The sequence below is a fragment of the Micropterus salmoides genome, unplaced genomic scaffold (genome assembly GCF_014851395.1).
Source record: "Micropterus salmoides isolate LMB-PRFRI ecotype aquatic unplaced genomic scaffold, ASM1485139v1 Ms_hic_scaffold_3761, whole genome shotgun sequence".
In the NCBI taxonomy this organism is placed as follows: Eukaryota; Metazoa; Chordata; class Actinopteri; order Centrarchiformes; family Centrarchidae; genus Micropterus; species Micropterus salmoides.
Window position 1 is genome coordinate 217 of NW_024043108.1, and position 13,373 is coordinate 13,589.

At 40.4% G+C, this 13,373-nt stretch overlaps 1 protein-coding gene across 1 annotated transcript; it reads right to left on the reverse strand.

Annotated features, from left to right (window-relative positions):
* Window positions 1–6,255: 6,255 nt before the first annotated feature.
* Window positions 6,256–12,447, reverse strand: LOC119884897 (protein lifeguard 4-like). The gene is made up of 4 exons (XM_038695175.1): window positions 12,270–12,447; window positions 12,065–12,182; window positions 11,909–11,954; window positions 6,256–7,729 (listed from the first exon to the last, which is right to left on the reverse strand). The coding sequence occupies exons 2-4, from the start codon at window positions 12,073–12,075 to the stop codon at window positions 7,523–7,525; spliced, it is 264 nt and encodes an 87-aa protein (XP_038551103.1). The 5' UTR covers window positions 12,076–12,182; window positions 12,270–12,447; the 3' UTR covers window positions 6,256–7,522.
* Between the last annotated feature and the right edge of the window lie 926 nt (window positions 12,448–13,373).

Below are 13,373 nucleotides of genomic sequence, written 5' to 3' on the forward strand. Positions count from 1 at the left end.
GGCGTGTAAAATGGTCTCGGTGTCCTTAAAAGTTAACATAGATTGCATTTTTGCTATATTTCTAAGTTGATAAAAACATGATTGAACAAGCTTTGTGGTGTGCTGCTCGAAATTTAAATTACTATCAAACCAAACACCAAGGTTCTTTGCCACAGGCTTAATGTTATTTACTAGGGAACCAGCAGATGGCAGTATTTGTTTGCCATCTGCTGGGACCCGATGACCAGGATTTCTGTTTTGTCTGAGTTCAGCTGGAGGAAATTATTTGACATCCATTTTTTAACTTCACAAAGGCAGTTGTTAAGTGAACTCAGCATTACAGGGTCTGTGGATCTGACGGGCAAGTATATTTGTGTGTCATCAGCATAAATATAATATAGATAGATATAAAAAAAATAATCACACAATAACAACAATAATAAACAGACCTAACAAGACTGAGACATGGGGGAAACTTATATAGTGGCTGATCAGGCCATTCTGACACAAAGGGGTTAGACAAACACATAATATCTAAACAAACCACAATAACTACAACAAATGTTAAACCAACGCTACCTAATATGAATTAAGGGTAAAACAATCAAATAATCATAAGAACAAAGTATAACTAGCAAAGAAAAGAACACAATTCTAAAATGCAACACTCTGCCACCCCCATGATATGGGAAAACATGGTCCAATTCTCCATTCCCCTATTTAAACAGCTTAGAGTCAGTTGGAAGTCCTTTTGTCTGTCAGCCAGCCAGAGACCGCCAGCAGCAACTCCCCACTAACTGGTATCTCAAAAAGAAAGGTATTAATTTCACAGAGCATAACTTAAAGAAAATGAAACCTGAAATTAGCTAAATTGACAAAGTTAAATAACTGTGTGCACCCAAATAGAAAAGTCAAATAACTAATAAAACTGTTTTTAAAACTAAAATGTGTGTCCAGTTATTTATTTTGTATGATATGTAATGTGCTCAAAACAAATGAAAGAGTTACCACCGTGAGTTGTCGTCTTTTCCATGTGTGGCTGCTAGTGCGGCCATCACAGGCATCAACAGAGACAGCAGAACGTATCCATAGGAAGAGCGATCCACAGAGTGGGCGCCACCACTTCAAAGCCTGGTCACCTTTTGTTTTTAGTAGACCGCTAGGGCCAAGTAGTAAGCCCTGGTCAGAAGACCTAAGTGACCTAGTGGTGATGTAAAGGTGGAGCAGGTCAGATAAGTAACTCAGATGCCTGACCATGAAGGGCTCTATATAGTAACATAAACCTTAAAATGAATTGTGAACCTGACAGGGAGCCAGTGTAAAGACGACAGGATGGGTGCGATGTGAGTTATCCTACTAGACCTGGTCAACAACAACAAGAACCCCACCTCACGTTGTGTGAAGTCTGTCTTTCAGGTCAAAGCGTTAGATTTTCACTGTGGGAGATAAAAAGCTTCAACGAATGCATTGCATTATATTTTATAAAAAGCTCTCAGTAACGTCACACTAGATGTGATACTCCACCATACATTTCTAAAGATTCCCTAATTGCTTTAGTGCAGTATCAGTTTCAGACTGTCATCTTATTGTTTTTTTAAAAAGATGGCTGAAGAGAGTGAAGAGAATGTGATCATACATTTTCTTGAAATTGTGTTTTACTGTACACCAGTACAGTAAAACAGTATCTTCAACCAAGTCCAGTTGCCCTTGATTTTAACCTTCATTGGATAACTATGACCTGGATGACTGAGAATCTTCATAGACAACGTTTTACTGTACAGCACTTTGGTCTTTTCACTCCTGTTTTGTGTGTGTCATTAGCTAGTTAGCTATTAGAATGGTTCAACTTTGAACTGAAATCATTCCCGTTTATTTAAACCAGATTAAGCCAGTTAACTTATTTAAGAACTCCAGCATTTTTACCAAAAACATGTACATCTTGTTATTTAATTAGGTTCTAGGGGTTTGTGATTGCTGTGACTGATTACAAGATTGACAAGACAGGGACCCACATGTGCTCATGCACACAATCATCAGATGTTGCAGATTCATAAGATTGTCCTGCTAGCAGTCCAAAAAGAATTAACAAGCCCATTTCAGAATCCTACAGGTACTGTTACATGCTGCTGCTTCCAGTTCTTCACTATTACTCTTCTGGCTGAGAGACTGCCTGTATTCTACAATGTTATCTCTACTCAGGGCTGATCTATAGGCATAGGGTGTATAGGCCATAGCTAAGGGTGTCACAACGTGGACAGGGCACCGTGCCCCCAAGAAAAAGCATTGCTGTCCCACAGATACACTAAGTGTTGGCACAATACTTTGAACCATCATTAGCAGTAGACAAGTGGGGGGACTGGCATGTGGAGGATGGGCATGATGCATGAGTATTAACAGATGACCAACAGTATGTGGCATTATGTGTGCATTATTGTATTTTGTTGTATTCAGTTTACCTTCATTGTGCAAATTAGCATCCACTTCAACCACTATGATGTTTGCATCAGATAGCCATTTTCAGTTTGTCTATCCTGTATCTATACCTGTCAAATAAACCATTAAAAAATGAACAGCTTTTTTGTTTGATTTGGTAATTGATTAGTAAAACTATATTACTAATTAGTTTTCTTTTGTGCTGGTTATTTTTTCAGTTTGCCCAATAGTATTGTGTTTATTGTGTTATTTAAGAAATATAATGTTAATTAAATTATGGTCCCATTTAGAGGAAAACAGATGATAAAGCAGGGTTTTCAGTCCACATGTAGACACAAACTGAATGGGAAAGATAAGGTGTTTATTTACAATAGGGGACATTTACAGATGAGGTGGCAGTTGACAGTCCAGAAACAAAAGCAAAGTAATCCACCATAAAAATGGGTGAGAAGTCCAAAACTGAATGTCAAAACATCCAGAGGAAAACACGGGGAATAATCCAGAGACAAGAGGCAGGAATGCAAACACTGGTATGAACATTCATGAACACAGAAGTGAAACAATGAACTGGAAAATAGACACTAGTGAGACAGAGACTTAAATACCTAAGTGGGTGGAGATAAGCGACACAGGTGAAACACAGACTGGGGGATCCCGAGGCGTTGCCAGGCCAGTGTGGAGATATAATATAATCTCTCCACCTAGTCCTGGGTCTCCCCGTGGCCTCCTCCCAGCTGGACGTGCCTGGAACACCTCCCTAGGGAGGCGTCCAGGAGGCATCCTTACCAGATGCCCAAACAATACATATCCTGTATAAATCTGTATTTAAGTGAACTTTACCAGCAGTAAACAATACAGCTTACCTGTGTGTGAAGAATCCCGATTGTGTGCTGCAATCTCCCCTCTCGCTTTGGACTGCAACACATTTATTCGTACTCCACTGGTGCACAGTGCGCACAACCAATAGTTTTACGCTAATTAACTAATTGATAACAACTAAACATTGCTCTTTTTCAGTTGGGTTGCTTCCATTACTTGTTTGCTTGTTCGCTGGTTTATGGGAGGATAGATTTATATGCCAACCAACGCCACAACTTATAGGCCTAAATTGATGAACAGTACAAAAGTACTGAAATTACCAGCATGGTAAATAAACATAAAATATATATAATAACTATCAGCATGTGAACAGGTACTGCACAAGTATGTTTCAACACTACTTTTGAAGAATGGCATACAACTCATTCAACAGATGTGAAAATAGTATTCATTTTAACACAGAAACTTTATTTTTTTACTAAATTCAATGGCTTGGCCTAACGATTTTACTGTCCATTCTAAGCAACTATTTCTTTTGTTTTAATTAACCAATCATATAATTTAAAAGAGATGCCTCATACCCTATGCTCATACCTAGTTACAGGGTCAACCACACTTCCTCACTAAGTTTCTGTCCGTTTCTTGCTCAGAGTCGCTCTAAGAATTTTCCAAAATCCTTCCTAAGCCAGGACTCCTTCCTACAAAGGTAGAAAAGTATTCTCAGAATGTTTGTGAATACGGCCCCTGATGTATAAACAGGAACAACACTCAATACAATATCAATAAAAGTTTTTGGGAAACAATTCAGAGGTGCCAACATCTCATTAAGATTTCTTTTAGATACACAAATCATTTTTACTTAGTGTGATTACTTTAGTTTTGCTTTGTTTTAGTCACAAAGCTGTGAAAGGAACAGTGTTTGCATTGGAATCCATAACTAGATCTTTGCTAGATCCTGATAAAGGAGCACTCTACAGAGCTGCAGGGGGGTGGGGTGAACATGACAATAACTATGTTGATAATCCTGGTTTTCATGCAGTGAAGTGTCAGTTGAGTTTTGTACAGAAATGCAAGTTTTGCAGGCTGATTTTCACATGAAAAGACAATCAGTAAACTGTATGAAGTCAAAACGGAAATGTTTGTCTAATATTAAAAATAATCCCCTCTCTGCCCTCGGACTTAGATTTAAGATTTTACGATCAACAGAAGACTGTTTAAGGGAAAACAATCTCCACAAATCGATCAAAAATAAGTACAAATAAAACATTTAATATCCCAAAAAATAGTCACCCCCTTTCAGTCAGTATGTAATATTTTAATCTTTATTTCCACATGACTGTGACAGCTCCATAAAGACTGTTTAATAACAGTTTACACCAGCAATTTATCAGAAAGCATAATAAACAAAACAAACACAATGCCAGAAAGAATCTGCTGTTAGTCCAGCACACGGACTGTATATAAAGACGGACAACGTGACAGCTCCCCAAAAGCAAAGCCAAAACATCTAGCTCGCCCCGTGATGTTTGGCTGCAGTACAGATAACAGAGATGCTCACAAGTGTTTGAGCTAGAGTCCAAGTCAAGTCTCAAGTCTCTGAGGTAGAGTCTAAGTCGAGTCTGAAGTCTCTGAGGTAGAGTCTAAGTCAAGTCTCAAGTCTCTGAGGTAGAGTCTAAGTCAAGTCTCAAGTCTCTGAGGTAGAGTCTAAGTCGAGTCTGAAGTCTCTGAAGTAGAGTCCAAGTCAAGTCTCAAGTCTCTGAGGTAGAGTCTAAGTCAAGTCTCAAGTCTCTGAGGTAGAGTCTAAGTCGAGTCTCAAGTCTCTGAAGTAGAGTCTAAGTCAAGTCTCAAGTCTCTGAGGTAGAGTCTAAGTCGAGTCTCAAGTCTCTGAAGTAGAGTCTAAGTCAAGTCTCAAGTCTCTGAGGTAGAGTCTAAGTCGAGTCTCAAGTCTCTGAAGTAGAGTCTAAGTCAAGTCTTAAGTCTCTGAAGTAGAGTCTAAGTCGAGTCCCAAGTCTCTGAAGTAGAGTCTAAGTCAAGTCTCAAGTCTCTGAGGTAGAGTCTAAGTCAAGTCTCAAGTCTCTGAGGTAGAGTCCAAGTCGAGTCTCAAGTCTCTGAAGTAGAGTCTAAGTCAAGTCTCAAGTCTCTGATGTAGAGTCCAGGTCGAGTCTCAAGTCTCTGACGTAGAGTCCAAGTCGAGTCTCAAGTCTCTGACGTAGAGTCCAGGTCGAGTCTCAAGTCTCTGACGTAGAGTCCAAGTCGAGTCTCAAGTCTCGACGTAGAGTCCAGTCGAGTCTCAAGTCTCTGAAGTAGAGTCTAAGCCGAGTCTCAAGTCTCTGAAGTAGAGTCCAAGTCAAGTCTCAAGTCTCTGAAGTAGAGTCCAAGTCGAGTCTCAAGTCTCTGAAGTAGAGTCCAAGTCGAGTCTCAAGTCTCTGACGTAGAGTCCAGGTCGAGTCTCAAGTCTCTGACGTAGAGTCCAAGTCGAGTCTCAAGTCTCTGACGTAGCGTCCAAGTCGAGTCTCAAGTCTCTGACGTAGAGTCCAAGTCGAGTCTCAAGTCTCTGAAGTAGAGTCTAAGTCAAGTCTCAAGTCTCTGACGTAGAGTCCAGGTTGAGTCTCAAGTCTCTGAAGTAGAGTCTAAGTCAAGTCTCAAGTCTCTGACGTAGAGTCCAAGTCAAGTCTCAAGTCTCTGAGGTAGAGTCCAAGTCAAGTCTCAAGTCTCTGAAGTAGAGTCCAAACATCAAGCTGAAGTTTCCTAAAAATAAACATTGTTCACGAGTCCCACACCTCGAGTCAGAGTCAAGTCTGAAGTCACTGAGTGAGACTTAAGTGCAAGTCTCAAACTCGAGTCCCCATCTCTGATAGATAATAAGCCCCGCCCCCTCCAATCAAAGTGCACAATACATTTTTCCCCCCACAGGTTGTTTGTTGTTTTAGGTAGTTCTTATCAAGCCGACCTGTGTTCAAGTGTTCAGTGGGTAGCTGCCTTTGATTCATCAGACCTTGCTAGAGTTCAGTCAAATGAACCAGATGGTTATAAACAATAATTTATTCTTGAGTGAGTGAGTGAACAGCATGAGCCATGTAAACACAAAACTGCCGACAATTCTGCTTAAGTTAAAAATAAATATGCATTAAAGTCCACCACTTCCAGTACGTGAGACATAAAGAAAACCTTGCTTGGGGACAGCTATGTGAGAAACATTGTCAGGCTAAACCAATTAGAGGCTGAGCAGGATGGGTCACGCCTTCGCCATAGTAGGATTAGCAAATTTGCATCTGGGATACTTTGGCTTAGTTTTTGTACAGAGGGAGGAAGTGGAGACGCGTCAGCCATCTTTATATGCAGTCTATGGTCCAGCACAAAACCAGGAGGCAGTTTCATATAACTTCACGCACAACTGTTTAAAAATGAAAAACATTGCACGTGGTCTTTTTATTAATAATTCATTTAGTTAATTAACAGTTGAAGCTAACGCCTTCATCTCATTTAACATATCCTGATGCAGATGAATCAGACGAATCACATATTTAGGCTTACCTCATGTTTCAGGGTTTCAGTTCTTGATCCCAAAAACTGTCACTGTTACATTTACACCATAAACATATATACAATCACAGATATTAAAAATCCCAGGCATGCAAATTAATTTTTCTTGCTATTGTACATCATTAACAGATGTGGCACATGAGAGGGCTGCAGTGCACTGGTGGAATAAACTCATTTCTGACAAGATTGAAAACATAAACAATAAATAACAGAATAAATGAGTGGAATGATAGATCTGAATCACCACTGAGAGATACTGTTGGGAAGAAAAATGCACACACTACAATTGTTACAGCATCCACTAGTGCCTCACATCACAAAGTGTCTATCTGGGGTCAAAAACAAGGAGAGCTGCAATTGGGCCGGGTAGGGATGCTAGTGTGCCCTATATCAAATCATGTAATGTCCCCTTAACTGACTGGCTGTCACCTAATTATAATGAGTACATTTTCATTTCAGAATAATCAAAACTTATAGATTGACTTCATTTAATACAAAAGTGCAATCAGCTACAAAAAGTATGGGTAAAGTAAACAGAAGCACTTAGTGCAGCTGCCTGTAAAGAGAGTTCCCCAAGCACAGAATGAAGAGTCCCCTCTAAAATCTCATGTTTGTGAACGTCAGGATGGTAACACTCGCATGAATGCAGGGTAATGACAGTCATATCTGAGGGGTTCCAGTGAGGCTGTTAGGGTTAACAACAATAGATAATAGCCGAGTGAAGCAGTCTGAAGTGGTACTGCAGCCTTCAGTGCTTCTTCATCGAGTCAAGGAGACGCAGGATGTGCAGGAAGAGGTTGACGATGTCCAGGTAGAGGTTGATGGAGGCTAAAATGTGCTCCTCGGGGGAGAGCTGCTTCATCAGCAGGTTGGTGTCGTAGATGATGAAACCGCAGAAGATCAGAGCCCCAGCTCCAGACATGATCAGCTCTGTGCTGTCACTGTTGAAGAAGAACTGCAGAGAGACCAGAGTCAGCGTGAAGGGGAAATGAGGCTGACTTCTCTTTACAGCTGTACCGAAACTTTGCCGGCAACATAGACTGGCTATTTAGAATGTTTGTGTTCTTCACTAATTGGCCAAGTACATAGCATGTGGTATGTGGACAACACTGTTCCACAGCTTCCACTCTTGGGATGGGCAATTAATTGTTAAGTTAACAAAATCAACTTTATACAGTAACCAAGCAATTTCTGTCATGTTTGTTTATAAATTCATTCCTTCCTACATGCTGCCACCGACCTCTGTAATGCACCTGTAATTAAACGTGTGTCCAGTCGGAGCAGGGCAGACAGAGGGCGCCACCATGTGGAGGGGTTCTTTCTCTCTCTTTTTCTTTCTCGTCATGCCTTGTCTAATGTGTCAGGTAATTTAGGGCAAAACCTGAAAGCTACTGCAGTTGTTCTCATTTAAAAAGCAGGACAAGGACCTCACTATTTCTAAACACCTGTCTATGGCCTTAAAGTCTAACTCAGCCTTTATTACATGGAAATGAAGTTAACTCCTTTTCATATTGTTCTATATGCTGGTGGCTACAACACAAGTTTCTACAAATAAAGTTTGTGGTAGCATTGATGGCCAAAAGCCTATTTTTGGCATATTAGACTAATGTAAATTCTATGTACATATATATAGTATCCTGTGTAATTAACTGATGCCTATTAATTGCTTATATTTCAGAACTACATACAACTTCAGGGACACTGCAGCGCAAAATGTCAACCCTCTAGCTGAGAGAACGAGAAGCAGACGTGCGAGTCAAGAGGAACACAACGCTCCCTGCACACCTTCAGGATTACGACCTCAGTTGCCCAGGCAACTGTAGACAGTCATCAACAACAGCGGCATGTGTGTCAGAAGATGAGCAGCACATGTCTAGCGGCTAGGCGGTGCAACCGCATGATGACCCAGAGGAGTCCCTCCTAGCTGCAATGGAAGACCTACGGCTGCGCAGCTATGATCTCAACCTCAAGACCTGGCACAGTGAATGCAGGCTCAAACAACTCAGGCCCCAGGCTACGATGGAGACCTTTCTGTGAATTGTTCAGTACAAATAATTATTAACAGGTACACTGTGAGGACAGAGAATCTTGTACACAGAGTAAGATATTGTTTAACTAATTGTTACTGAGGTGAATGTATCAAGTAATCTTGATATTGATTTTAGATGATATCTTCCAGCCCTGTATCCCATATAAACTGTTAAGGTGTCTATAAACTTAATGGACTCTACATAATGCTCCATCCCTCGATCACAACCGCGTTCAAAAATCACAACCTTCTCGGCCCCTCACGGTACTGCAGTGAATGGGTTTCTGACCGACAAACACACAGTGTCTATAACAACCATCGGGAACCTACAGCTCTGAAAGTGAAGCCAGTGCGGTAGTGCCTTAAACCTGCATTCTTTCTAACGCCCAGCAGGGGCGACTCCACAGGATGCAAAAGAAATCCGACTGCATTGGACTCAGTGGCAAAAGCCTCCTTCTCACCTGATTTATTACCTCAGTAAACACTTTCCTAATGAGTTTATCAGTCGCTAGTTTCAAGTCTTCTTCAATACAGCATGATGTTCATTTAGGAAATTATGGTCCCATTTAGAGGAAAATAGATAAAGCAGGGGATGCTTTAGGGTGGGGCTAACTTGTGACTGACAAGTCGCTACCATGGCAACCTGTCAATCAGGATGGAGGCGACTCTGTCCACTGCACTGTGTACATTTGATCACCACCATTAAAGAAAAAGTTTTTATCAGTAGTCAACTGTTTATTTTACAACCCATACGGACAGTGTTTTTGTGTACGGCTCCTGTCTGTCTTTCACATTTGCTGTGAAGGATCACAGCAAATGTGAAACATGTCTCAACTTGAGCAAATGTGTTTTTGTCTAACCTCTCTGCTTATCCCATCACATCTTTCCACTGACTCTGTATGCATTCATGCTCTCTTTATTCATACATGCTGTGTTATTATGTATATTTAATATATTGGTTACTTTAAAATGACACTGACACACATCACTTGTCATATTCTCTCCTGCTCTCTGGCATGTGGGTATCCATGAGCAGCATAATCCACTCTGATGTGTGAATATTAGAAAATAATGTTTTGCACAGAGACTATATCCACTTACAAAAAGCTTGAATACATGTTAGTACAGATTATGAACTAAAAGTAATGGGACACTTTTAGAGAAAGCACCAACACCAGTGTTGACCACTCCTTTCTAGTGGTTTCTTTGTTCTGTCAGATTCTATTTGTTTCAGTTTCTTTATTGCTATATTTGTTTCTCTTTCTGTTGTTTTACTTTTTGTTTCTTACTTTCTCTTTTTCTTTGTGCCTTGCTGTTTGCAGACTGACTTAAAAAAAAAAAAAAAAAAAAAAAAAAAAAAAAGCCCACACACATATCTGACTGAGGCAAAGCAGCAGCACTAAGTAGATAGATCACCCATGACTCCAACATGGCGGCACGCTGTAGCTAGATTCCGGCTGGAAAAGTGTGCTACCCTGAGAGTTTACATTATGCAAGTTCTTTTCAACATCATAAAGCATTCGTCTGGCCTGCCTGAAGGAGCCAAGTATTGTCCACCCAGTATTTAATAAAGCAATCCTGCAAACCCAGAGCAAGCTCCCTAAAATGTCCACCTGACTATGTCCATAACATCATGTTCCACCGCATGCCTCACCTGGACAGCAAAAGCAATAAGGATTTGAACATTACCAGCAGAAAGAACTGGTCAAAAAAAAGGGAGGGGGCTGAAAGGTACGTTCGGCATGAGCAACAAGCTCCCCAAAGAAATTACCTAAAGATGTAAAAAACAATAAAAAAAAAAAAAATCACTGTACCCACTCTTCAAAGAACCCTGGAATAAGAGGCGACCAGCTGCACTAGTCATGGGGAAACTGTACATCGAGGGCCAACTGTTGTGTCCCATTAAAGTTACACCCTGGCTTTTTCTGAAACTGGATCTATCTACTACATTTTGTGGATACAATTGTTCTCTCAACGTCCCGCAGTCACCCGCACTCCCTTTACTTTATGAACTGTTAGTTAATGAGACTTTAAAGCTCATGCACACTGGGAAAGTGTTGTCTCCTTCACACACATGCATTACTTAAAATTGCTATAGTACGGTGCAGCAACTGCAACTGCTGAAGCTTCACTTCCCTTCACTAAATAGCCAAGATGGCGACCGTTAATTGTGAGGAGAGACTAGCATTCAAAACATTAAACTTTTTGGCTGCAGATAACTTTGGATTTTGTTAATTTATAAATATAATCTATTAACATGTTGATTTTTGAAAGGATTCTTACTTTATAACATTTTCCCATGTCAACAATGTATGCGAGAAGAGTACTTCTCTACTTCATTCCTGCACCATGGCGGACCGCAGCAAACACTCTAAAGTTTGGCTAAGATTCACTAAAAAAAGACAACGACACAGCAAAATGACACACCAGCAGTTAGGACATTCGGTGCGAGGGAGGAAGCAGATCCAACACGGCGTGAATCGCCAGTGACGCCCCCAGATGCAGCTAACGCTAACAGTAGCAACGTCTCCTACTCAGGTACAAAACACAAGTGAGCTGTCGTTCACCTTTTATACCGAAGGGAAATAAATTATGTCCACAAATGATTCCAATATTATTCTTTCAGTACAGAAACTTTAGCCATGAAGGGGAAAACGAGCAAGGAGGAACTGGATGAATGTCACGAGCAGTGAACACAAACGGGTCGGAATCGCTCAAATTTAAGTGATAACAACCATAATCATCTGGCAAGGTGCTGCGTTGGCCAAATAAAGACATGCATGTGAACATTCCTGGTGGGTTAGCAGGGATTCTGCTGTTTAGCTCACAATAAACGCAGTGGGAGATAAAATGGTCATGTGATGACTTTAGTGGTAAAATCCTTTCTCACAGTCGCATAAACCACTGTGCAGTGATGTGGTGTCGCATAAGCCTTCAATCTCACACCAGACTTCCAGGATCATATTTCACCTGTAGCAACATGTCCACAGCTGCACAGCCCCTTGAATGCAGCCTTCTTATTTATCTTTATCTCTCCCTTTCCTTCACTTCATTTTATTTCCTTCATATGAATTAGGCAAATTAATGTCTGGCAGTTCCACCTACCCTCATGAAGCTTGCAATGATGAGGATCCACAGGCAGGCGAACAGCCTGTAAGGACAGAACAGATCAGATATTAAACGTCTGACAGTGACTCCCTCTGGAGGGGGAATACAGCAGCTTTGATAATCAGCATTGAGCAGCAGCCCTGACAAACTCACCCTGCTCCCATTTTGCTGAAGTCTCTCTTGGACTGGAAGGTGTAGGCTGTAAGTCCAGCAAACACGGCACAGGTCAGGAACAAGGCTTGCAGTACAGTGGAGTATTCATAGAAGGTCACTGTGGAGAGAAAAGCTCTGCAGTCAGGACAGTCTGCCAACAGGCTCAAAGGATGGTGACTGACAGACTCCATCAGAAGTTACTTACAAGCTGTGGCCACAGAAACTGTCCAGCAGAGTCTGAAAACAACACACAATTAGTTACACTCTAATCAGCTAGGAGCCATTATCAAATAACCAGTTACTGTAAAGTCACTGAGCAGCTAATCTAGCATCACAAAATTAAAATGGCAAATATGGAAATAAATGGAAGGAATAAATGTACACTGTACTGTTATTTTCACTGACTAGCTAGTCTAAATGCAGAGGTATTAATGAGTTACATTTACTCCGTTACCTGTACTGAAGTAATATCTTTGAGCAAATTGTACTTGGTTGGTGTAATTCTTATGCAGCATACTTTTTAATCTTGAGTATCTTGAAGAAAATCTACTTTTACCCTGTTACATTATTTCCGCTACTTTTAATTATCATATATTATTATTATTAGAGTTTGGCTGTTCCTGAACCAGTTTTATTCTTTTTACATAGCTGTTTCTGTTTCAACCTACATATTGAATTTATGATCAGCGCCCGTTTGGTGTAACTGTTTAATCATCCATCTGACGATATGCCTACAACATCCCTGACTTTGTGCAAGTGTACCTAGATGAATTGATACTGTTTTGAAGGCAAAGGGTGATTTGATATTTGATTTGATTTGATAAGTGATATTGATTTGATTTAAACAATTGGTGTACTTAATAGAGTTTAATATTACTGTGATATTTTGTGATCACTCTTGAGATACAGACTGGGAATTGGCCTGGTGAATAGTGGCAGGATATCTAACCAGGAGATGATGACTTGTCACTTCTTTACATTTTCTGAGGAAGACCATCTGTTGCTGTTATATCCCCATCAAATAAATTTGGGGAAGCTGTATTTTTTATTCATTTTATAAATTAAAGTAATTTTGTCAGTAAATACTTTTTTACTCTACCCCAAATATTTGATGACTACTTTTACTTCTACTTGAGCACTTGTTTTGCAAAGCACTATTACTTAGGATCTACCTTTTTCAGTCCCACTACCTGTGCTTTAGGGGTCTGCCAGTGGCGAGTACTGATCCTATACCATGTAAAGTGAATAAACTGTATTCCTCACTGTGAGGAAGAGACAGGGAATCATTCTATTATATGTGAGGCGACAT

What these genes read in the sequence shown, in the direction of transcription:
- LOC119884897 (XM_038695175.1), bottom strand. An exon ending in TCATTGCAAGCTTCATGAGG is followed by an intron (nt 7,730 to 11,908) that starts GTAGGTGGAACT and finishes GTCTCTCTGCAG; the next exon opens with TTCTTCTTCAACAGTGACAG.